Source organism: Astatotilapia calliptera, chromosome 3 (assembly GCF_964374335.1).
Source record: "Astatotilapia calliptera chromosome 3, fAstCal68.1, whole genome shotgun sequence".
NCBI lineage: Eukaryota > Metazoa > Chordata > Actinopteri > Cichliformes > Cichlidae > Astatotilapia > Astatotilapia calliptera.
Window position 1 is genome coordinate 79,158,169 of NC_137424.1, and position 26,369 is coordinate 79,184,537.

At 44.3% G+C, this 26,369-nt stretch overlaps 2 protein-coding genes and 1 pseudogene across 4 annotated transcripts; 2 read left to right on the plus strand and 1 right to left on the minus strand.

Moving 5' to 3' along the window:
* The first annotated feature begins 2,203 nt into the window (after positions 1 to 2,203).
* On the plus strand, positions 2,204 to 3,719 carry LOC113017957 (CST complex subunit CTC1-like). The gene is made up of 5 exons (XM_080296153.1): positions 2,204 to 2,232; positions 2,284 to 2,427; positions 2,534 to 2,690; positions 3,362 to 3,482; positions 3,554 to 3,719. Exons 1-5 carry the CDS (start codon positions 2,204 to 2,206, stop codon positions 3,643 to 3,645), a joined length of 543 nt encoding a protein of 180 aa, XP_080152279.1. The 3' UTR covers positions 3,646 to 3,719.
* A 2,297-nt stretch (positions 3,720 to 6,016) lies between these two features.
* Positions 6,017 to 9,145, minus strand: LOC113017991 (E3 ubiquitin-protein ligase TRIM21-like; annotated as a pseudogene). The gene is made up of 2 exons (XR_013906680.1): positions 8,108 to 9,145; positions 6,017 to 7,956 (listed from the first exon to the last, which is right to left on the minus strand). The product of XR_013906680.1 is annotated as an E3 ubiquitin-protein ligase TRIM21-like (transcript).
* A 9,134-nt stretch (positions 9,146 to 18,279) lies between these two features.
* LOC113017944 (uncharacterized) lies at positions 18,280 to 26,130 on the plus strand. Of its 2 annotated transcripts, XM_080299366.1 has the most exons (9): positions 18,280 to 18,679; positions 19,879 to 19,938; positions 20,011 to 20,235; positions 20,334 to 20,429; positions 20,744 to 21,067; positions 21,794 to 22,126; positions 24,463 to 24,792; positions 24,964 to 25,296; positions 25,362 to 26,130. In XM_080299366.1, exons 1-9 carry the CDS (start codon positions 18,643 to 18,645, stop codon positions 25,451 to 25,453), a joined length of 1,830 nt encoding a protein of 609 aa, XP_080155492.1. In that variant the 5' UTR covers positions 18,280 to 18,642; the 3' UTR covers positions 25,454 to 26,130. The 2 variants fall into 2 exon arrangements, with proteins under 2 accessions (XP_080155492.1, XP_026016820.2); XM_026161035.2 differs by having other exon boundaries at positions 18,285 to 18,679; positions 19,879 to 20,235.
* The last annotated feature ends 239 nt before the right edge of the window (positions 26,131 to 26,369 follow it).

Genomic DNA, 26,369 nt, shown 5'->3' on the forward strand with positions numbered 1-26,369 from the left:
GGGACAAATCAGGCCTAATGACAGAAGGGAAGCAAAACCAAGCACACTGCACACAGGACAGGGACTATCAAAATAAAACAGGAAACACATGAGGCATAGACTTGATACTGAACAGAGGGAACACAGAGCACAGGGACAGGATTGACAAACTGCAACATGAGACACGACTGAACAAGAAAATCAGCATGAAGACAGAACTAAACCTTGAGTAAACATGAGGGCTGCAGGAAGAAAACCCAAGTAGATTAGATTAGATTAGATTAGATGAAACTTTATTAATCCCTCGGGTGGGTTCCTCCAGGAAATTCAGTTTCCAGTAGCAAAGCACCGAAAGAAGTTGCATGTTACAGATACATTAAGGGGAATAAGAGTAAGGATATAAGCATAAATACACCATATATACACATATAGATACAGAATATACAATATGGATAAATAGGATTGCTCATTTGAGTGAGTATATTTCACCGTTGCTTTCGTATACATGAAGCGGACATACCTGAGTGGCTGTGATCTAATCCTGTTTACATAAAGTAAGCCTGCTCCCGAGCAGGTTTACGCTTACGGATCTGTTGCTATGACAGCAAGTCCCGGATGAGCTTCGGAGAACCGAACGATCCAGGATCACGTGAAATCGTCAACAATCTAATCCAGCTAATTTACGTAGCGAGGTACAAAGAACGGACCCCTGGTCTGACTGTTAGCTGAACGTGTGTGCGCAGGTGTGCGTCTCACTCTTTGTGACCAAGCTGGGAGGAGTCTGCAGGTGTACCTGGACTTAAGCCACACCCCCTACCCACCTGGCCTGTTGCCGGGTAACACTCTGCTGTTGTCTGGTGTCCAGAGGAGACTGTCCAGGTGAGACACACATAGGCTACGTTCACACTGCAGGTCTTAATGCTCAATTCCGATTTTTTGATCAAATCCGATTTTTTTGTCTGCTCGTTCACACTACAAATAAAATGCGACAGCAAACGCGCTCTAGTGTGAACGCTCAAAGCGGCCCGCATGCGCAAAAGAAGCTGTCACACACAACGAGCTCTGTTTAGACCCAGAGCAACAGTATTGTTTGACTGATGGCCCTTAATATGCAGACTTCGGACTTCGTTTCCCAATTTTTGCTTTAAGTTATTTTGTTATTTACATAATAATGTAAATAACCTAATAATGATCCTTATTGCCGTTTAAGAGAGGAGCGGTGCTTCAAATGATAGCTGCAGATTTCTGTCAGAATCTGCAGATTACAGTACAAATAAAATGTTCACATTGTCTTCCCAACAGTTTCACTGACATCTACACTGGATGGCCAGGAAGCGTTCGCGATGTCTTCTCGGGCGCTTCTCTGGCGCTGATAATTGGCTTCAGTCTTGTGTCGGTGACGTAAAAGGCGGATTTAATGCGACTTGACCGTTCAAACAGCAGTCGCTTTCTAAAACATCGGATATGTATCGGATTCAGTACCACATACGAAAGTGACCCAGATCGGATTTGAAAATATCGGATTTGCGCCGTTCACACTGTCATAGCATGATCGGATATGGGTCGCATAGGGTCAAAAAAATCAGATTTGATGCGCTTTCGCCTGCAGTGTGAACGTAGCCATAGACAGGCTTATAAAAGTTTGGACTCTTTATTTGGACTCATTTCCAACAATGTCACCACCAATAAAGTTATGGATTATCTTGCATCAATAGGCTGCTGGTTTTCTTTACTCGTTTCAGGTGTTACCAGCAAAATAGTTGTTTAATCATCTGGAAATGTAGCCAGATTTATTTATTTAGACAGAGATCTTGACCCCCCAATGTTCAATACAAAGTCACGCCGATGGTTACGTACCTGTGCGGTTTACCTGTGTGTGTGTTTCAGGACAGGAAGTGTGTACTGCACGTACTTACCTGTCAGCTCCATAACTGTGGTCTCCCTGGGAGACACCAGGTAAGTTTACAGGTAAAGTCTGGTTCACGTGTTTGTCGTGCTGTTGTTTATTTGTTTGTTTGGTTTCTATCAGCTCGGCCCAGCCTCCTCCTCCTGCTCCCATCATGCACCTGGGTGAGTGGGCTCTGAGCAGCAAGCAGAGGTGCGCTGTGGGACAGGTCAAAGGTCACGTGGTGTGTTTCCTGTTCCTGCAACTGCAGTGGAGCTGCTCGCTGTGTGGCAGCGTGTACACACAGGGACTGCATAAAATACACACAGTGTGTACAGGATGTGTTTAGTTGTAGTTTCTCGGGTGCAGTGAAAGTACTCAGTGCTTCATGTGTTGTTAGCGTGTTGGTGGCGTGTTAGTGTTGGTGCAGTAAGTCAAGTGTCGTTTTGGAGGAAACTGCTCACGATTTCAGGTGTGTGTGTTTACCTGTTGCTCTCTCTCTCTCAGGGCTGCAGCAGCTCTCAGTGTCACTCGACCTCGTCAGTGTTTCAGTCCAAAGCAAAGTAAGAGCAGCTTCCTGTTGAGCTCACCTGCTGATACGTGTTAATCACCTGGATGAGTCAGGTGACAGTCACATGATCAAACCATGTCGCTCTGCTCTTCGATCAGGCTGGTGATCGATGACGGGACAGGTGAGGCTCACGTCTGCTTCTCAGCTGCTCTGGTTCCTGCTCTGCTGGGATTGGCTGATGCTCAGTGGGAGGGGCTTCAGAGAGCACTCAGGGTCAGAGGTCACATCAGAGTCTTCCCTCGTGGGCAGAGCCAGGTCAGTAGCACCTGTCAGGTGTGTATGTTAACCTGTCACAGGTGAGTCACGTGCTCATCGTCGTCTTTAAACTTTATTTTGTCATTAAGATGAGGCTTTAACTGTGAAAGGGCACATCCTGTTTACATCCTGGTAACAGCTCCGTCTGCTCACACTTTACTGCTGAACTGGTTTGGGGGCGTGGCGTCAAACTGAGGGTTTTCTTCATATTTACAGTCGGTGTGAAAACGTCAGAAGGTTTGAGTGAAAAGAGAGAAACAGATGTTTGTGAGGATTCACGTTGTGGATATCTGAGGTTATCAGAGTGTCAGGAAGGGAAACCTGAAGAAAGTCAAAGAGCCGCCCAGCACAGAACAAGCCTGTCAGAGCAAAGACTTCAAAGACTCTACAGGCTGCACAGGGACGCACTGTGAGCTCACAGAGCTCCACGTCTGCAGACACCTTCAGCCACACTGCTGAGGACGAAGACCTGCAGACTGAAACGTCCTGTGGTCAGAGGAGGTGAAACGAGAAGAAGATGCAGCTACAACCCAAAGAACAGCGTCCACACAGTGAAGCACGGTGGGGACGCTGTGGGGGGGCCACCACAGAGAGAAACAGGCGTCCTGCAGGACGTTTCCACAGGGCCGAGCCGTGAGTCTGCAGAGACATAACCTCTGTGTCTGTCTCAGGTGTGTGACGGGGACGCTGACGACTTCCTCCTCCACTTCCTGTTGTGTCTGTGCAGCAGTGATGTCATGATTCGGCCGCTCAGCCTCACCTGCAGGAAACACACCAACCAGAGACCAGAAGGTAACCCCACCCTCACCACCCTGACAAACCCTGACTGCAACCTTCAGTGTGTGTGTGTGTGTGTGTTTCAGAGGTGAGGAGGTTCACTCGAGGAGACAGAGAGTTCCTGACCAGACTGGCTCCTCCCCTTCAGCTCACCTGTCTGCACCTCCACCCTGACTGAGCTCCACCTGCTTCGTTCTGACTTCATCTGTTCTACGTGTTCGTACAAATAAAACTTTATTGTTCCTCCTGTCACACGGTATCTCACATTCACTGACCCTAACGCTGCTGATCAGGGTCAGAGGTCACACGAAGCTCTCTGGGTTTAACCTCACACGAAAGGGGCGTCGCTGTCATCATCACAAAGGGGCCTATAACAGGTCATGTGACCCTTCTACAGGAAGTGATCCCTGTGAGTGGCGCCCACATCAGAGACGTTCTCAGATGGTGATTCATCAAACCTGCACCAGTAAAATCTGACAGTAGAAGGATGATGAGTGAAACTGGTTAATCTGGTGTTTGTGGCACAGAAGGTTTGACCTCCACTGTGTGACACGGGTCAGACTCCAGCTGGGCCTGCCGCTCTCAGCCTCACTCTGAGGAAGCCCACAGTCTGTCACAGTGGAAACTACACCGGGGGACCCCATCCTTGGGGTGGACCCATTTTTGTTTTAGCGTGTTTTGGGGTTTAAAAGCCACAGAGACGCGGTGCTTAGGAAAAATGCATTTCAGCTGTGCTGATGCTCCTGACACGTATAAGACTGGGGAAACCTGCATTCAGCTGGACCTGAAAAACATTATGTCCAGATAAACACAATCAACTTTTGGAGAAAAATAAAAGATTCTTCATCAGACTAACAACTAAAAACATCACACTTACCTTAACAGTATGGGCTACATCAAATATATTCAAGACCGACAACAACACTTCTCACTGCTGCTAATTTTAACAAAACTAAACAAAAAGTAGAAAAAGGCAATTCACCAAGTCTTGAAAAGTAAAACTGAAAAATAGAAACACAGAATAAAATAAAACATCCATCCAGATCTTTACCACCAACAACATAAAATCTGTCTTAATTAAATGGCCAAATTCTCCAATAAATTAGCAATAATAAAGTAAGAAAAAATAAGACATTCAATTTATGGACGCTCAAATTAACAGAGCGACATTAAACGCACCTCATTGCCTGCCGTAGCGTTCTTCGCAGCTGCACTTCACCTCAAAGGTCGGTTAATACATCGGATTGAACTTAACCAAAGTCCAATTAAAGGAAAATAAATGTTTCTAACAAATACAATGAAGAAGATTAAAATAATTCACTGTCAGTTACTGTCGCTGTGAGTTTGACGAGGTCAGCTGCTTCATTTGGTTCTGCCTAAAGTTCTCTCAGTGATCCAGTGTTTATATGATAAGATACGTGTTTAATGCAGAGAGTTGGAATTACAAGTTGGTAAGAAGCTTTTTAACAAAGGTTTGATTTAAGCTTTAAGTTCAAAGGTGAAAGAAATTTCACGTTTGATGAAGGAAGATCAAGGCTAACAAGGACATAGGTCAAAGGTCAAAATAAGGTAAGGTGAGAAAATATGATAGATATATATAATCAATCAATAAGGTGAAAATATCAGATAAAAGGGTTTATTTGGTTATAAGGAATAAAGAGGTCAAAGGTCAAAACAAGGGTACTAAATTTTAAATTAAAATTAAAGGGTCAAAGGTCAGATTAAACAAGTTACACAGAAAGGATCGGCAAAACTTAAACAAGGATAAAGAAATAATACATTAAACAAGGAAATAAATTAAAAGTCTGAGTTAATGAGAAATTAAACGTTTAAATCAGGTTAAGAGTTAAATTTTAAGCTTTTCTTAGTTAAACTAAATAAAATAATCAGAATAAACGATTGGAGGAAAAAAGCAAAGATGTTGTGATCAAATAGTTTGTACGGCAGAAAGAAAAACATGTTTCAGTAGATTGTATGTTGGAAACCACAGTAGACACAGTAGACTCAAATCATTGTTACTGAGGAATTCTGCCTTAAACAGTAAAGTGTTCTTTAACAGTGTGTGTGTGTGTGTGTGTCTGCAGCTGTTCTTTGTGTTGTTGCTGCATCGTTGCCTCAGGGGGAAAGTTGTGTGTGTGTTATGCAGACTAGCAGAGACTGCAGCTGTCAGCAGCCACACACACTTTCTATTCTTCAAATCAAATCACAGTGAAACATGTTCACTGACAGCTCAGCTTCAGCATCGTCTTCATGCTGTGACTGCAGCCGTTCAACTCTGTTTGTCTTTAACCCAAATCATCACAACATGGAAATATAATCATCAAAATGATGTGACTGGAAGGATGCAGCAGTCTGTGCTCCACCTTTCTCCTCCACACCTGCAGGTGGAGAACATGGATGCATGAATCTCTACAGAGTTCTTTGAATATTATCCGTCTCATCAGTTTTCAGTGAACAAAACTCCTCACAGAGCCAAAATAAGCAGTTTGTATCCAACATAACTCAGCTGGACTCTGATGCTCCGTATAACAGCCACACATGAGTCTGGATTCACTCAAAGCATTGAACAAACTTTATTGGAAATGAAGCTTTTGGACATTTGTTCTCTGATATTTGCTCTTCAGCTCGAGTCTCCATCAGTGGGAACATTTCCTGATTCAACTTTTCTTCTGTTCAAATCAAACTCCATGAGAATCAAAGTGTGAATCAGAGTCCTGATGATCAGATTCTATAGAAACATGGAGACTGTAGAGGATTTACACTCAATATGTTCATTTGTTCCCTTCAATCAGAATCAGAATAGAAATCAAGCAATTCTTCCAATGAAAGGGATCGATTAATGTTATTGACAGGACAGATGATCAGAGGTGCAGAGTTTTCACCTCCATCATTGTTACAGGGATTGAAGTATGGGTGGAGTTTGTGAGTGAAGGAGCAGCCAGTAAAGGAGTAGATCAGAGCTGCAGCACCTACATCATAAAAGGAGACCAGACCCTCCTCATAATCCACAAACACCCCCACCTTCTCAGGACCAGGATGAAGACAGAGGGGGACTGAAGGACCAGCAGCACTGTACTCATTTCCATTTCTCAGCCCTACAGTCCAGAAACCATCCTGTGGACTCGCTGTGATTTTTCCCTTCCTGTTGATCGACTCTGTGGCCACTCCTAAAGTCCATTTAGTTTTTCCTTTAACCTGAACCTCAAAGTAAAATCTGCCTGAAGAGAAACTCTGCTCTCCTAAAACACAAACACAGTGAGAAAATCTCTCTGGGTTGTCTGAAAGTTTCTTCCTCACATCACTATGATAAACTTGTTTTCCATCATCAGACAGGATGAGCCAGGGATTTGCTGTATCAGGATCCAGAGTCACATCCACCTCATGCTGCTGCACCCTCTGCAGCTCAGCCTCAAACAGCTTCTTCTTCATGGGTTTCCAGACTGTCTCCTCCAGCTGAGCCACAGCTCTCCCCACAGTCCCCTCATATGATGGTGGATGAACTCTGACCTCTGTCCAGTCCTTGCTGGGTGGAGCTTTCAGGGAGGAGAAGCTTTGGAGGAGGTGGAGGTGGTCTTCACAGCGTGAGAGCTGCTCCACCTCAGAGCTTCTCTCCATCAGCTCAGAGATTTCCTGTTCCAGATCTTTGATGAGACCTTCAGCCTGTTTCTCTGTAGCTTCCTGTTTGTCTTCGATCTCCTTCATGAGCTCCTTCAGGCGTCTCTCAACAGACTCCATCAGAGCCGTGAGGACCTGAACACCTTCTGCTTTCTGTCTGTCTGCAGCATCTTTACTCATCTTCACCAACTCTGTGATCTCCTGAATCTTCAGTCGTCTCTTCTGGATCATCTGCTGAATCTCAGCCTCTGTCTTCTCCAGCTCTGCCTTCTTTCCTTCATATTCTTCTCTCAGAGGAACAAACTCGTGGTTCTTGTGGTCTAAAACAGAGCAGAGCATGCAGACACATGTCTGGTCGGTCTTACAGAACAGCTCCAGGAGTTTATCGTTTATCGTGCTTCGTGCACATCCTGCCTTCCAGGTTCTCCACAGCATCAACCAGCTGATGTCTTTTCAGACGTTTCAGTGTCAGATGAGGCTCCAGGTGAGTCTGACAGTAGGAGGTCTGACACACCAGGCAGGACTTCAGGGCCTTCAGTCTGGTTCCAGTGCAGACGTCACAGGGAACTTCTCCTGGTTTGGCAGCTTGTTGCTCTGAGCTGCTGCTGCTGGCTTTCTGCTGAGCTTCACGTCTGAACTGAGCAACCATCTCAGAGAACAAAGTGTTGATCTTCAGCTGAGGTCGAGTGTAGAAAGTCTCTTTACACATGGGACACTGACAGCTCTGACTCATGTCCCAGTGCTGACTGATGCAGGTTTTGCAGAAGTTGTGTCCACATGGTGTAGAGACTGGATCAGTGAACACATCCAGACAGATGGAGCACAGAAACTGATCTTCAGATCGCAGATTGCTGGCAGCAGACATGTCTGCACTCTGAGGGAGAAAGAAAAGAAACATTTGATTCAAAATTCACTTTAAATTTCATTTTTAAAAAGAGAGAAACAAGCGTCAGTAGTCTGAGGAGCTTGGAGAGAAAAGCGTCTGGACTTCTTTAAGTTTCTTTTCATCACAGAAGCTTCTTCACCTCATCCTCAACACGGACCAAGGAATGAATACTGCACTTTTGGAAGAACTCCCTCCCCTGCAGCATCTTATCGTCAAAGGGACGGAGGTGGAGAGGGCAAACAGCCACAGATTCCTGGGACTGCAGGTTACATCAGACCTGAGCTGGACTCTCAACACTACAGCAACTGTGAAAAAAGCCCAGCAAAGGCTTTATTTCATTCGGCTGCTCAGGAAAGCTGGCATGAACCACCACCCTCTCACCCAGGCCTGCAGAGGACTGATAGACAGCATCCTCACCGCAGGCATCACTGTCTGGTATGGAAACACTACACAGACAGAGAGGAAGGCTCTGCAGAGTCAGAAAGTCTGCAGAGAGGATTATGGGAACAACACTTGCATCCATGGACCTGCACATACAAAGCTGCACATGCAATCTCAGACACAACAGAGCGGACAGCAGCATCACACACAGAACACGATTCTTCAACAGCTTCTTCCCCACAACTGTCAGACTGACGGCAAACAAAAACACACTGAACACTTAAAATAACACAGCACTACTTAACCTCACTTTGAATGTATCATCGGTTCACTGACCATCGGGCAATACACTCACAACAGACTTGTGAAACAGATCTGTGGAACAAATGTGCAACACTGTGAGTGCGATAAGAGGTAGAGAACTACACACTCTCTGTACATTTTCTTCTTTTTCTTTGTATATAGAAAATAGTACGACTACCCTACTCCGGACTTCATTTCTATCCTTCTGCTTTTTCTGTCTTTATATTGTTAAAGTGTGATTTGACTTGGAAAGCTCTGCACAAGTATTCCACTGTGCATGGACTGTTGGTCCTGTGTGCAAATGTCAAAATAAAAATCTTGAACCTTCAGTTGTCAGAGTAACTGGTGGAGACCCAGCAACACACTCAGACACAAACTGGTTCATCTGAAACACAAACTGAACAACGTCGTGTCTGCTGTACAGTGCAGCGTCCAGATGAACAGGATCAACAGGATGAACATCTTTTTAACAGTCGTTACAAAGATGTGAAGTTGTTTGGTTGACACAGACAAACAGTATCCCACATTCTTGATTTTTAGCTCACAAACACGTCTTATAAGGACTTATTGATCCTGAAATGTTGGAGGTTTTAGCTCTTTAAACAGTAAAGTTACAGGAGGATACAGATAATTATCAGGAAAATGTCCTCGGTTTGTTAAAACGATCCCGTCCGATAACACACGAGAACAATAAATGTATAATTTTCTGTTGTAACCCACAAACTGAACGGTCACACTCATCTTTCATGTTGTCACTAAAACATCACTCCTTCCACGTCTAGTTGGTCGTGATGGAGGCGGAGTGCGTTGGGTCCGCTTTCCCTGCCCAGCCGATGTTCCTGACGCAGGGAAACAGATCCTGTTGGGGATCCCTACCTTGGCACAACACCTGCCATGGTCTTTGCACACTCACCACAGTAAATGCATCATGTTGTCAGCTTTACAGTATCATAGTCAGAGAAACTGGTCAGGCCGCTCTCTTCCAAATGTCTACACTTCACCCTTTTACTGTCAGTGGGCTCAGAGTCCATCTAATGTGGCTCATTATCTGATGCCGTCTGCAGACCAGTGTTAGACACTGAGAGGTTGATGGCTCTGTGTCAGAGCACCGGCCTTAACGAAAAAGTTATCAATCGTTCTTTTCATCTTTTCTCATTACCCACAGCTACATCCACTCCTATCACGCTGCTCACCTCTGCTGCGACGATTCAAACAGCCGGAAAGTAAATAATTTGGAGACGGTGCGTTTGTGTCACAGTGAACAGTGAAAACAGAGACTTTCTAAAACAATGATGCATGTTAGTCATGTGATGCAGGCATGTGACCAATTAAACAAAGATAGTGGAGAGCATTATACAGCAGCAGTTTTGATAGTCCTATTAAAGATGAATATCAGTCTGCACATGCTCCACAGAGCTTTTCTTCAAATTCTTTAATTCTCTCTCGCTTTTGCAACTTTGTACTTTTGTGTTACTCGCAGCAACAACTCCACCTCATTGTTAGTCCATTTTAAAACTCGGTGCTTTTCCTCCACCTCTGCTGCGACGTTTCAAACAGCCGGAAAGTGAATCAGCGGCAGACAGAAATGAGACCGGTCGAATCGTCTTGCGTTTCACGCATGCGCAGGACTGGAACGTAAGCGTTTTCAGCCGTCTTAATGTGGACGCACAACTCTGTGAAAACGACTGAAAACACCAGTGTGGACGCGGAGCGCTGTTTTCAAATCTATCCGGGCGAGTGTGGACGTAGCCTAAGTGGCACCATGGAGAAATGAGGTGGCGCTCTAGAGCCCTGATGAAGTGAACAGAGTGAAGATTTGTGTAGAAGCAGGAAGTGTGATCAGCTGCACTCACCACTGTTGCTGAGAGGAACCTGATGGACTCCAGTGAATCTTCTTTTAGAGACAAACAGGACTCGACTGCAGCTCTGCTGCTGCTCTCTCACACTTTCACTTCTGCAAAATGACGTTGAGCTTCTTGTTTTTCAGGTGTTGCTCCGCCTCTTCTTGCCTCTCCCTTTACAGGAATCAGCCGGTCTGTACTCAGTGACTGTGTGCAGCGGGTGGGAGGAGTGAGGAGTGGTGTGTGGGTTCACACAGTAATGACGGCCTCAGGTGATCAGGAGAAACTCACCTGGATTTCCTTTTTCCACAGGAGACTGAGCGCTTCAGGTGGACCCTGAAGGAGGTCTCAGACACAGGTGGTAAAAGTACACACAGTCTGTACTGAAGTAGAAGTACTACTGTTAAAAATACTCCAAGTACTAATTCAACTTCTTTACTCAAGTAAAAGTAAAAAGTACTGGCTGTGAAATGAGAGTAAAAAGAGCTGATTGAAGAACATTTCTAACACGTGTTTATACAAAGCTAACTGAACCATGTGCTGCATCAACGTGATAATAAAATAATATTCCATCCATCCATCCATCCATCCATGTTCATCCGCTTTATCCGAGGCCGGGTCATGGGGGCAGCAGCCTAAGCAAAGAGGCCCAGACCTCCCTCTCCCCAGCCACCTCCTCCAGCTTATCCGGGGGAATACCAAGGTGTTCCCAGGCCAGCCGAGAGATATAATCTCTCCAGCGTGTCCTGGGTCTGCCCCGGGGCCTCCTCCCGGTGGGACATGCCTGGAACACCTCACCCAGGAGGCGCCCAGGGGGCATCCTTGTCAGATGCCCGAACAACCTCAACTGGCTCCTTTCGATGTGGAGCAGCAGCTGCTCTACTCTGAGCCCCTCCCGGATGGCCGAACTTCTCACCCTATCTCTAAGGGAGAGGTCAGCCACCCTCCGGAGGAAGCTCATTTCTGTCGCTTGTATCCGCGATCTCGTTCTTTCGGTCACTACCCACAGCTCGTGGCCATAGGTGAGGGTAGGGACGTAGATTGACCGGTAAATTGAGAGCTTCGCTTTTACACTCAGCTCCCTCTTCACCACGACAGACCGGTGCAGCGTCCGCATTACTGCAGCTGCAGCCCCAATCCGTCTGTCGATCTCCGGCTCCCTTCTCCCATCACTCGCGAACAAGACCCCGAGATACTTGAACTCCTCCACTTGGGGCAGGGACTCATCCCCGACCCGGAGTGGGCACTCCACCCTTTTCCGGCTGAGAACCATGGCCTCAGATTTGGAGGTGCTGATCCTCATTCCCGCTGCTTCACACTCGGCTGCGAACCGTTCCAGTGCGAGCTGGAGGCCCTCACCCGATGAAGCCAACAGAACCACATCATCCGCAAAAATCAGAGATGGGATTCTGAGGCCACCAAAGCGAAAGCCCTCCGCCACTTGGCTGCGCCTAGAAATCCTGTCCATAAAAATTATGAACAGAACCGGAGACAAAGGGCAGCCCTGGCGGAGCCCATCACCCACCGGGAACGAGTCCGACTTATTGCCGGCAATGCAAACCAAGCTCTTGCAACGGTTGCATAGGGATCGAATGGCCCGTAGCAATGGGCCAGACACCCCATACTCCCGCAACACCTCCCACAGGACACCCCGAGGGACACGGTCGAATGCCTTCTCCAAGTCCACAAAACACATGTAGACTGGTTGGGCAAACTCCCATGCACCCTCAAGTATCCTCGAGAGGATAAAGAGCTGGTCCAGTGTTCCGCGACCAGGACGAAAACCGCATTGTTCCTCCTGTATCCGAGGTTCGACTAGCGGACGAACTCTCCTGTCCAGCACCCTGGCATAGACTTTCCCAGGGAGGCTGAGGAGTGTGATCCCCCTGTAGTTGGAACACACCCTCCGGTCCCCCTTCTTAAAGATGGGGACCACCACCCCGGTCTGCCAGTCCACAGGTACTGCCCCTGATCTCCACGCAACATTGCAGAGGCGTGTCAACCAGCACAGCCCTACAACATCCAGAGCCTTCAGGAACTCGGGGCGGACCTCATCAACACCAGGGGCTCTGCCACCAAGGAGTTGTTTAACTGCCTCAGTGACCTCGCCCCCGGAAATTGGCGGGTCATTCCCCTCATCCCCAGACTCTGCTTCTTCCTCGGAAGACGTGTCAGTGGGATTAAGGAGGTCCTCGAAGTATTCCTTCCACCGCCTGACAATTTTCTCAGTCGACGTCAGCAAAATAATATTATTCACTTTATTTCTGTCTAAATTTGAATTCCAATAAATATTTTAGCTTGAAATAAGTGAAAAAAAATCTGCCAATGGAACAAGTTAAAACTCTCTATTTTTTCTCTGGTTTCAAGATTCACTGTCTTGAAAAAAGTTCATATCTGGTGGCAGACGCCCTCAGACATCGGTGCGTTGGTGGTTCTTTGTGTCTGGGGATGGGCGTCCAGGTACACACCGGCTCACTCCTTGGCGGCCGCTTATCGGAGCCTGGAGCCTGGAGCCTGGAGCCTGGAGCCTGGAGCCTGGGGCTCGCTCGGGCCACTTCGGGGGTGGGGTGCCCTCAGCCTCTCAGCCTGGGGCTCGGTCACTCAGGCACAGCTGGCTGCCGGCGGAGCTCACGGGCGCGTCACTGCAACCCCTCCTGGCTTCTGCTCCGCGGCTGCTGAGTGAGCCCTCATCTGGGACTCTCCTCAGCTCTTTCTGGGACAGTGGCGCGTCCATGCTCACAGGTGTACACACGGGTGCTCACACACACAAACTACACCCTTTTTGGCTCCTACCTTAAGGTCAAGGTCAAGGTCAAATTTATTTATATAGCACATTTCAAACAGCCGATGCTACACAAAGTGCTTAACAATATAAAAATGGTATTGAAAAGCAACAATGTAATACAATAATAACAATAAAAAACAATAATAGGACAGTAAAAGAATTAAAACAATAACTAAACTAATTCAAATAAGACCAAAATGCTTGGGTCATAGTGTGTTAAAAGCCAGGGCATAGAAATGTGTCTTTAGTAAAGATTTAAATTGCTCAAGTATTTGTGCAGATCCAATATTTAAGGGGAGACTATTCCAAAGTCTGGGACCTGCCACAGAGAAGGATCTATCACCACGGGATTTGAGGTTAGTCCGTGGGATGGACAGCATTAGTTTTGAGCTAGACCTCGTGGTTTTTCCTGGAGCATAGGCAGAGAGGAGCTCAGACAGGTAAGGAGGGGCTCGGGCGTTAAGTGACTTAAAAACAAAACGTAAAAGTTTAAATTTGATCCTGTAGGAGACAGGAAGCCAGTGTAAAGAAGCTAAAAGTGGGGTTATATGCTCTCTCCGTTTGGTACCAGTTAGCAGGCGAGCAGCTGCATTTTGAACCATCTGAAGATGATGGATGGTGGCCTGATCTAGACCATAATACAATGAATTGCAGTAGTCCAATCTGCAAGTAAGAAAAAGGTGAATAACACGCTCAAAGACATTAGCCGGAAGGTATGGCTTTACCTTGGCTAGCGTTCTTAACTGAAAAAAGCAGGACTGAACTACTGCACTCACCTGCTTATTCAATTTAAAAGAACCATCAATATAGACACAGAGGTTTTTTACATGTGTTTTACAATACGAGGAAAGTAGCCCAGAGTGCTGTCGATATGATTAAAGTTGCCAAAAGTGACAACCTCAGTTTTATTTTCATTTAGCTTTAAAAAACTTTAATGACAACCACTGTTTGACATCATCAAGGCAGCGTAATAAGAGCTGGGGATGGTCTGACCCTGCTTTTAAAGGTAGATAAATCTGCAAATCATCAGCAAAACAATGAAATGAAATGCTGAAGATGGAGCCCAATGGCAAAAAATAGAGTACGAACAGGGCAGGACCCAAAATAGAGCCTTGAGGTACACCGTATTTAAGAGGGGCTATTTTGGAGTTGTGGGGGCCCATACTGACTGTGGGGATGAACAAAAAGTATTTTACCAGCATAATATAATCTGCAGTATGATCATTGCTTTAACAATGTAACAGATAGCTTTAAGATGGCCTTAAGATGTTTATGATGATGTTAGCAGTTATAACTATTTTATACATATTGCATATCTGTGCTTATTTGAGTTGATGTTCAGGTTCTTTAAAGGTTTGAAGCTTCACTGACGTGACTGTTCAGATGATCCATGTTGAGGGAAAACTAGAACATAGAAGGATTGCAATACATGCTTACAAAACACTTATATCAGGTTATTTTTAATATCTTTTATATGCTTCATATTTTTATATTAAACTTTTAGTAGAGGTTCTTGGTTAAAACATTTATTTAGTAGAAGACATACACATAGTCTCAGTGAGCCTCTTGTCTGGTAAAAGGTCAGAAGTGCGAGAGGTGACATAGAGGCTGAGTGAGGTCGTGACACACACACACACACATGAGTTAGATTTATTTAGAGGAGAGAGGTTAGTCATGTCTGGATTGTAACGGCGAAAGTGTCTCTGAAAAAAGAAGAACCGTTCCTTGTTGTCTCAGCAAGAAAGAGGAACTGAAAGGTAGAAAGGAAGTCCCGGCCATGAAAATAGAAAATGATGTTCTTTCAAATTGGGTGAAAAGTCAGTGTGGTGTTGATTTGACGTATGTATAAAATGTATCTGTGACGTTGAAGGGGCGTCAGTAAATTTAAGCCCTGATGGTATAAAATATCTGTTTATGCTTTGATTAAGTTGAAGATCAATTGTTGTTTCTAGTGATCTTCCCACGCGTGAATTAAAATCATTGTTTGACTTCACCCGGCCGGATCAGTGTGGTTATTCTTCGATCACCTCTTGTATCCTTCCTCAATCTTTGAACCTTAACATGACATAAAAAAAACCTTTCTGACAGATAGGACCGAAACCACTGTAAGGCAGATCCTTTTAGGCCAGCATGAAATTCTAGCTGTGATAACAGGATGTCATGGTCGACCGTGTCAAAAGCTGCTGACAAGTCCAACAATAAAAGGGCAGCAGGGCTGCCAGAGTCCAGAGTTAAAAGAATAGCGTTAAAAATCCTTAAAAGTGCCGTCTCAGTGCTATGTAGTGGAGGCCGGAGACAGCCCTGATGCCAAAGGATCCCAAGAAGCAAGTGTTCTCACCCAAATAGCTCGGTACTTCATATAAGTTCCTGTTAGGCATAGCAACAAAGAGGAATAAGGATTAATATGTGAGTGGGGCACACAAAGGAAAACTACACTGACCAACATATGCACCACCTGCATTTACTACAAGAAAGCCTATGACTCTGTGCCTCACACAGGGATCCTGGAAGTGCGCAAGATCAACTGGACTGCAAGGACCTTCATAAGTCACCATCAAGTGCATTATTTACCAAGGAGTTGCTCTGTCCTCACAGCTGTTTCTTGAAGACGTTTCATCTGAGAAGCTTCTTCAGTTCTAGGGTCGAACCGTGGAAAATCCCAGATTTAAGCCCTGTGGGAGTGTTCCCCCAAGAGGGACAGTGGTGTGAAAACGGGTGTGGGTCACAATCAGCCAAGGTTTTTGGGTGAGTTCATTGTGAAACCTAACGCCACCATATCATGTGATTTCCTGAGGTCAGATGGCCCAGGGTGTGAGTGGGCGTTAAGGCGTCTGGGGAGGGATCTCAAAACTGGATTATAGATGGCAGAGAGTTGGTGTCGTAAACCCCCGCCTCTGTTCAAAGATGGTCGCTCACAGTGGACATAGATGGCTTGTGAACTTTTTTTAGGAACTGCATCACATGACTGTGTTATGATCGTGCTTTTAGATTTAACAGCTGCCTTTGATACAGTGGATCATAAGATTTTAATTTGCAGTTTAGAGCAGGTGGTGGGTGTTAGGAGTACTGCACTGCAGTGGTTCAGATCCTAATTGGCAGACCAAATTTTCTCTGTGAAACTTGGTGAGCTTGTATCCTCTGCTGCTTCTTTTCAATGTGGGGTTCCACAGGGTTCAGTTTTAGGCCCGCTTCTTTTCTCCTTATATCTGATACCACCCGAGTATATTTTCAGGAAACATGGGATTTCTTTCTACTGTTTTGCCGATGACTCCCAGATTTGTTTCCCTCTTAAAAGATAAATGGTTTCTCAGTAGGCCCTCTGCTCAGATGTCTTGATGAAATAAGGGCCTGGGTGCCTTTGAACTTTTTACATTTTAATGAGCAGAAAACAGAAGTGATGGTTTTTGGTGGCACTTCTGAGACCACTACTATGGATCTTGGTTTGCTGGCACAGTTTGTTAAACCAATCACCACTAACCTGGGAGTTTAAATGGAGGCAGATGATGAAGTTGAAAGCCAGGTCAGAGCTGTTGTAAAATCTGTCTTTTTTTCATTTGAGACAACTGGCAAAAATAAAGCCCATCTTATCAGAGCAGCTTTTTGAGACAGTAATCCATGTCTTTGTTACATCTAAGATAAGAGATGAGATAAGATGTACCTTTATTAGTCCCACATGTGGGAATTTTCTAGACTCCATTATTGTAACGCACTTTATAGTGGGGTTAGTGATGCATCTGTTAGGCGTCTGCAGGTTATGAAGCGCATCTTTTAACTGGAACAAAAAGGTCTGAGCACATTACCCCCATTTTAATTTCACTCACTGGCTTCCTGTCACAAACTGGTAATAGGAGCTCAAGAGCAGAGCGGTGTGACGTCTCCAAAAACAGTTTATTTACAGCACCAGTGCACGATATATACAGTGAAGGGAAAATCCAAACTCCAGGGAATCACAGGGTAGCTCTCACACACTCGCTCACGTCTTCTTGCCCAAACTCACACATGCTCACACGACAGGGAGGTCCGGGGAGGAAAGTCTGTAGCAGAGGAAAGGGAAGTCACTCACAAATCACAGGTATACTCAAGCACAGGTTCACAGGAGCTGGGAGAATCACTAACGTCTGTAGTACAATCATCCAGCGATGAGAGGATCTGTGTTCCAGCCTCAAATAGCGCTTTATCAGCTGATTGTTGTCAGGTGTGTGGGCCAAGGGCGGGAGCCCACAGTGAGCTCCGCCCAGGCAGAGAGAGAGAAAACCAAACACCACATGCAGTCTTGTGGGCCGGCCGGGCAGGCACGGAGACCATGACACTACCTGTACATTTTAGGGTCCTTCTTAAAGTTCTCTATTTGTTTTTAAATCTCTTATAGCCTGCCCCCACCTCTCTGAGATGCAGCAGCCATATACACCTTCCCACTCCCTTAGTAAGCATTAATTTGCTTTGGCTGTAGCAGCTCCAAAGTTGTGGAACGATCTCCCTTGCACATTAGGCAGGCTTCTTCTCTTTCTGAGTTTTAAAGTCTTCTTAAAACACATTTTTTTGCTGGCGTGTACAGCATTTTGTGAACCCTGGTTTTATTTTAAAGGGCTTTATAAATAAAGATGGTATCATGCAGTATGGTAAAGTTAAATTAACACCTATAATTCACAGTTAAATAACAGTGGCCATTATGAAGTGTTACCCACTCAGTTCCTTTCTGTTACTGAATGAACTCCCACTGGTCACCATCAGCCTTTGCTGTGTTTGGTTTGAGTATCACTCCCTCTGGTGGGCTGTACAGGTATTACATGTGAATGGCAGTAGATTTTTTGTTGTTGTTTTTGCTGTTTTCTTCAGTTTTGTAACTAGAATTTAAATCTATCCTATAATATTTATGATTAAAAGTTACATTTAAAGAGAAGTGAAAATAAAGATCAATCCCAGCTGTGCTTAGATGCACTTAGATGGTGGGAAAATAGTTAAAAGAGAGTGGGAATCAACAGATCCAAAACTGGAAACATTTAATTTTAGTGTTTCATGTTGAAAAAGTGTCATGATTAAAGTTATGCATAACAGATTAAAATCACAGATTTGAAGCAGGAAGTTTTTAAATGTGCAAATAGGTTATTTAGGTTTTTACTCTAATGAATGCTTCTTTCATTCAAACAGTTTCTTCTTTACTGGCTGAGGCTTTTGTGAACACTCCTCCTCCTCCTGCTTTTAAAGAAGTGTTTCCTCTTCCTGAATGAAAACAATCCACAGGTGTGATGTGTGACATGGAGAGCAGCCAGAAAACACCTTTGGCTTCTTGGCAGGATTATTTAATCTCTTAGTCGGTTCAGGTTGAAGATTAACTTTGTAGATGTCTACTCTCTGTATAGCAACATGAAGATTTTGGATTTGTTTGTGATCCTCCTGCACGGTAAGAAAAGTTTCTTTTAAACTTATGACACACACACATATTTACACAAGCACACACACACTGGTTTTGCTTACAGAAACAGTCAGACAGGTTTGTGCATGTTGATCTGGAAGATAAGTTCTCAAATGCCGCAGGTTATTCTCGCATAGTTAAAGCCAAAAGAGAGAATTGTTTTTTGTTCTAGGACCAAGTGTATGTTTGCACCAGACTTTTACCATAAGAAGTATGTAAATGAGAAAAAACTGAACTGTAGTCCTCTCATTTCTTTTAAAACAATGACGGGACTCAAACACAAACACACTGAAACTGAAGTCCAGCTGTAATCCAGGCCTGAGTTCTGAACAGTAAGACAGTCAGTGGGTAAAATATCACAGGCAAGGGGGAGAGATGACAGACAAAATATAAAAACAGCAAAGGTAAACACACACACACACACGGCATTATTATAGACAGGAGAAACGTCTTGGAAATAGTCTTTGAGCATGTAGAATCCACATCTGTCACTGGTGGGCAGATAAACTGAATCCGTTGATACAGCCATCCTTGGATGTGCATCTGAGGCAAATGATCAGACGGAGCAGGTGGTGGTCAACCTCCCGAGCAAACCACACCTCATCCAAAGTTTGGGCATGGAGGTGGTCACCACGTACAAGCTGCTGGGTGTTCACCTTAACGATAACCTGGACTGCTCAGAAAACACTCAAACTCGGCACAAGGACCAAAGTCGACTGTGCTGACAGGCTGAAGTCTGCAGGACATTACTGAGGATGTCTGCAATCTTTTATCCAGAGCTCTGCTGTGGAGGCGGCAGCAGAGAGAGGGGCAGGTAACGGCTAAATAGCCTGGTGAAGAGGGCCAGTTCTGTCCTGGACAGTCCCCTAGACCCCATAAAGGAGGTGGGTGGGCTATTATGCACAACATCTCTCATCCCTGCATGAGACTGTGGATGGAGACTGTGGACGGAGCGCTATCACAGGTCCTTCATCCCGACAGAAGCCAGGCTGCAACATTATAAACAGGATAAACACTGTTTAGAAATATGTGTGTATAACTATCACTGCCTGCACTTTATCTGCACATAAAACATTTTGTGTTATTTTTCTGCACATAGCAACCATTTGCACAGAATCATTTTATTATTTATTTTTTCTATTTTTATGTGGGATCAATAAGGTCTTTGTCTATGTCTGTGTCCTCAGTTTCCCAGTGTGCCTCAGGTGTGGAGGTACTAGAGGGGGCGGAGTTTGTTCTCCTGCCCTGTGAGTTTCCCACTTTTGAAGAAAAAGAATCCACAGCTGTGTGGAGTCGCTATGACCTCAATCCCTCCACAGTGCACCTGCGTCGACGAGAAGGCGATGACCTCCAGAACCAAAATGAGCAGTTCAGCGGCCGAACATCGATGAATCCTGACGCTCTGGAAACCGGAGACCTCAGTCTCACTCTGAAAAAGCTTCAGCTGTCTGACAGCGGCAGCTACACCTGCACCATCCGTAAGTTTGGAGTAGAACTGGATCAGTCAAGAGTGGAACTGCAGGTTCAGCGGGTCAAAGGTGGAGGTCAGTGCAAAGAGATTCAAAATCACATGTAGTGTCACAGAGTGTTAATCATTTTATGTTAACATCATGTAATGTTCATGTTTTCATTGTGTTATAAGTTCCCATCAGTGTCCCAGTGGCTCTGGGTGTCCTGGCTGTAGTTGCAGCTGTCATCGTGGGTGTTGGAGTTCACTTCAGAGGCTATTTTAAGGAAGGTATGTTGTGTGTGTGACGTGTTTGCATTGTGAATAATCTGAATCATCCCTAAACCTCAGATTTGTTTTACTTGACTTGACTTGTAGTGTCTTTTCTTCTTCTTAATTAATCTATTAGTTATATTAATAGGTTGTTTTAATTGTCTCCTTTCTTTCAATAAAACACAAACCAGTGTTTCCCCATGTTTCATGTTCTTAAGGAATCCTCCAGCGCATTTTGCAGAACAGGCTCCCCTCACACACTTTACATGTCAAACATGGGAGCTTTGACAGACTGCGCGCACAAATCATTATTTGTTGTTCTTACTTCACAGTCCCACAGGTGGATGTGGATTCGGGGGTGGAGTCTGTTCAGCTGCCCTTTATAACCACAGGTCACCGACATGAAGATGCAACTGTAGAGTGGACTGACAGCTCCAACAGGATAGTGCACGTCTTTAAAAACGGTTCTGACCACCTTGAAAAACAGCACTGGTTTTACAGAAATCGAACAATGATGAACAAAAACCTGCGGATAGCTGTGGACCTCAGCCTGACTCTGAAATACCCGACAAACAGAGACGCACTCACCTACACCTGCACCGTCTACAGGGGGGAAAACATCCTAAAGAAGAAACAAGTGAAGCTCTACGTCAGAGGTGAGTGCTGTAGACAGAAGATGAAGATGTGAGTCAGGAATTGAAGAGCTTGGTGACCACACTGATAATCTGTCCCTGAGGTGAACAGGACTTGATGAGTGAGCTACAGTAAGATCTATTAAGTTAGGTTTTTCAACCATTACTTTTTTATCAGCTCAAACTGAAGATGTGACACAAGTCCAAGAAATTGAGGAGTTTAAGAGAAATTTATGAAATGATTTAGAATGAAAATATTATAATGATAATGTTTTTGAGTCAATGTCAGCCTGAAAGCACCAGGATTTTGAGGATCAGATGTTTTCTTAAGGAAACTCACACGAGCTTCTTCTATTTCTTCTATTCCACATTAAACAACCTCATTAAAATGCTGCACGCTTTGTCTGGGCCTGCATAGCCCAGAATAATAGCTTATTTAACAAAAGTTCATAATAATCTACATGTAGAGAGAAAATTCAAAAGAAATATTAAGTAGGCAAGCTCACATGATGGTATATTAACATTTCCAGTTTGGGTGTAGGAAGTGAAGATAAAGATAGATGATAAATTTCTTCCCATAATTGATTTAGGACACCAAAGATAACACAGTGTCTGCTCAGTGGAGCAATGGGACAAATCCCAGGCTGCAGCCAGTCAAACATGTTTTCAGTGCAGATGTTTCACTTCATCCAAACAAAATGTTCTGATGATGCTGTGTTCAGCTCATTGTGGTATTTTTTCTCCTTTCAGTCCCCCTGGTGGAGGTGGAGCAGGGGGTCGAGTCTGTGCAGCTGCCCTGCAAAACCAAACTTCACCTGCTTAAAGGCAGTAAAGTGGAGTGGACCTGCATTTACAGCCGGACCACAAAGGTCCACGTGTCTGAGAACGGCTCTGACCAGCTTGAAGAACAAGACCACTTTTACAGAGACCGAACGAAGATGAATGAAGACCTGCTGAAAACTGGAGACCTCAGTCTGACCCTGAGATATCCCACAGACAGAGACAACGAAGTCTACACCTGCACCGCCTACAGCAGCGAGGGAAACATCCTGCTGAAGAGAGAAGTGAGGCTTCGAGTCAAAGGTCAGAAATGAATTTAAGTCAGTTATTTATACAGCACCAAATCACAACAACAATTGCGTCAAGGCACTTTATATTATAAGGTAGTTCCTTCATTAATACAGAGAAAACAGAGAAAAACCCAACAATCATATGAGCCCACTATGGGTAAGTGCTTTGGTGATAGTGGGAGGAAAAACTCAGTTTTAACAGGAAGAAACCTCCGTCAGAACCAGGACTGGGGCGGCCATTTCTGACCCATTCCAACAAAACGATGGCTGATAAACACACGTGCTGTGGTAGAGAGGCAGAGGTTATTAATGACTAATTATTACATTCAGAGAGGTGTATTAGTGTATTAACACATCATCGCAATCACAATCAACACAATCATCATCTCGGCTCCTCTGACGACCTGTTTGCTGTTGCATGCTGCTGAAAGGCAGTGGGGAGAGGGGACACTCAGGCAGTGCATTTATCACGTATAATGTGTTTCCTGGATACACTGCTGCTTTTACAGCATTCAGAGATCGATGGCTCCGTGTCAGAGCTGGCTATGAACTTCAGACGGATCAGACTTTAACTTAACAAAAAAGTTATCAGTAGTTCTTTTCATCTTTCCTTATTACCCACACCTACATCCACTCTGTCAGGCCTAGGCTGCTCACTAGGGCTGGGTATCATCACTGATTTCTATAATCCCTTTGATTCCGATTCACGAAGTCCCGATTTGATTCAATTTAGCCTCAGACAGTCAGAAATATTATAATTCTGATCATTTATCAGCACTGATACATGTGAGACTTCATCACAATTGTGAACATCACAGCAGATGTCTTTGTGTGAAAGTAACTGAGGATAAAACACAGAAAAACATGAAGGAGATTTTCCTGGTCTGGCGTTTTATAGCAGATAACCATAAAAATATTCTACAGTAGATCAAAAACTGTAGAAAACCATGAATCGACATATGAACATTACCTGATGCTGCTGAAGTGAAGCAGAGCAAAGTTGCAGAGGTTCTTTTTAAAAGTGGAATTAATGATAACATTTATCAAATGTGAGTTGTAGTTTGGATCTTGTCTGTGAAGCTTCTCAGTGATCCAGGTCATCGTAGTCTAAGGAGTGTGGAAAGGAAAAACATCTGGACTTCTTTAAGTTGCTTGAAGACGTTTCACCTCTCATCCGAGAAGCTTCTTCAGTTCTAGGACCTAATTGGTCACACTCTAGGGACTCCCCGGCAGCCTACACCTATTGCAGCATAACTAAGGGAGGATTCAGGGTCACCTGGTCCAGCCCTAACTATGTGCTTTAGCAAAAAGGAAAGTTTGAAGCCTAATCTTGAAAGTAGAGATAGTGTCTGTCTCCTGAATCCAAACTGGAAGCTGGTTCCACAGAAGAGGGGCCTGAAAACTGAAGGCTCTGCCTCCCATTCTACTTTTAAATACTCTAGGAACAACAAGTAGGCCTGCAGAGCGAGAGCGAAGCGCTCTAATAGGGTGATCTGGTACTACAAGGTCATTAAGATAAGATGGGGCCTGATCATTTAAGACCTTGTATGATTAGCATCCCACAGTGAAGTGCTCTGGGTAAACTGGTGTAAGATCCAATAAAGTCATTACTTTCATCTTGTCATTATATGCTCCACTTTCTTGTAACTAGTTACCAAAATAGATTGTACTGATACAATACAATAGATACTTTATACACAAAATGAGTTGAGATCAGGAGTATCTGTACTTCATTGATTTGATTGATCGCAATCTGTGTGTTACATGAACACACAGATTGTAGTTTTGGGTAAGTTTAAGGGTCCAAATATGTGTTTCACTCAATGATATACAGAGGAATTTACCCTTTTTATGTAATCTTTCTTTTTTGGATTTTTTGTTAATAAATGGTAAATGGCCTGTATTTATATAGCGCTTTACTCAGTCTCTAAGGACCCGCTTTACATTACACTCAGTCACCCATTCACACACACAGTCACACACTGGTGACAGCAGCTACAGTGTAGCCACAGCCACCCTGGGGCGCACCGACAGAGGCGAGGTGATAATTTGTCTCCCTTTATTAAAATCAAACTACCATAAAAAATTAGAGACTCGTTCTTTCTTTGTGAGCAGTCCCACTCAAATCCTACTAAAGTGGACTGAAGGCAACAATTCAAAAGAAATGAAGAACAACCAATAAAATACATTAATCCTGAATTAAATGAGTGTAGTATATTTCATCTTTAGGAAATCAACACAAGCAAAGACAAATATCATAGTTTGAGCTTAAAATTGAATATTAAAGCTCTCTTTGGAATCATTGAATAAAACTGCTGCTGTGTCATGTTGTGTTCGTTGTCCTCTCAGTCTGTCAGGTGGACGGGGAGGAGGGGGCGGAGTCTGTCCAGCTGCCCTTCAGAACCACACAAAACCTGCCTGGAGATGCTGAAGTGGAGTGGTGGCGCTATGAACCTGAACCACCGATGACTGTTCACAAATATCACGCCGGCTCTGACCAGCCTGACGCACGAGACCAGTTTTACAGAGAGCGAAACGAAATGAGAGACGACTCACTGAAAACTGGAGACCTCAGTCTGACCCTGAAACTCCCCACAGACAGAGACACTGGAAAGTACATCTGCAGAGTTGAGGGGAAAGGGATCAAGAGAAAGAAAACAGTTCTGCTGAGAGTGATGAGTCAGTGCAAATACCTATGAAATATTTCTTACAGTGTATTTGTTTATAAAATGACAATAACAATAATTAAATGTAAATATCAGACTGCAGCATCTATAAAGAAGCTTAATAAGGTGTTTTCTAGATTCACTGCTGTCTGTACAGCTCATGTTGTGTTTGTTGTCCTCTCAGACTGTGTGGTGGAGGTGGAGGAGGGGGCGGAGTCTGTCCAGCTGCCCTTCACAACCACACAAAACCTGCCTGAAGATGCTGAAGTGGAGTGGGAACGTAAAGAACCTGAATACAGGAGGGTTCACGTGTATGAGAACGGCTCTGACCAGCCTCACAAACAGCACCAGGTTTACAGAGACCGAACGGAGATGAATGAAGACCTGCTGAAAACTGGAGACCTCAGTCTGACCCTGAAACAGCCCACAGAGAGAGACAGTGGAGAATACAGCTGTAATGTCTGCAGCAAAGAAAGAAGCATTTCAAGAGAGACCACGGTGCTATTAAAGGTCAAAGGTCAGTATAAAAATATAAGTTTGTCTCTTGTTGTCTGTCCCTGTCTGACTGTCTTGTCTCTGCAGGGAGAGTTCAGGTCCAGGATCAAACAGGGGACATCAGGAACAGAAGCAGCTCCATTGATCCGACTCCTCTGATGGCTGATCAATCAGTTTGATCTGTGCTTAGTTTAGGATCAGCTTTTAGTTCAAGCTAAAATCAAAGTCCCTTTCTCATGACTACACTTTAAGAAAGGGACTGGAGCACACCAGCCTGCGTGGCAGAGTTCCAAGACTTTTGGGGAAAAAAACCCTGGACTGATGAGTGTGTGTCATTACACACTGCATTTCAGAAAAGGAAGCTCATACCAACAGTAAAATATGGTGGTGATAGTCTGATAGTCTGAGGCTGTTTTGCTGCCTCGGGACCTGCAAGACTTGCCTCCCTAAATGGAACCATGAATTCGGCCCTCTTAAAGAAACAATTCTTTAGGAGACTATCTGGCCATCCGTTCTCATCTGACCTGAAGCGCACTTGGTTTCTGCAGCCGGATAATTATGCAAAACACCCAGATAAGTCAAAGTTCTTACCTGAATCTGATTTATATGCTGTGACATGACCTTAAAAAGGTGGTTCATGCTTGAAAACCCAGCAATGTGGCTAAATTACAACAATTCTGCAACAGTGAGTGGGCTGAAAATCCTCCACAGTGCTGTTAAAGATTTATTGCAGGTTGTTACAAATGCTTGGTTGCAGTTATTTATTAAATTCAGGGGGCAATAGCTTTTTCTGACATGTTCATCTAGGTTTGGGTTTTTTCCCCTTAATAATAAACACATTTATTTAGAAACTGCATTTTGTGTTTACTTCTGTTCTTTGGATAATATTGTAATTCAATTAATGTTTTATCACTCACCTTTGAAAGTTCAGGTCAGGGGTTAACGTGTAATAATGAGAAATAACAGAGAAAAACAAAAGGAAGGTGCAATGAGACATAGGAAATCATGATTCATGGCAAATGAAATTTATCAATAATTGAAAGCCATCCTGACAGTTATTACAAATTAATATTAGCAGGTTCAGTCCCAACTGAT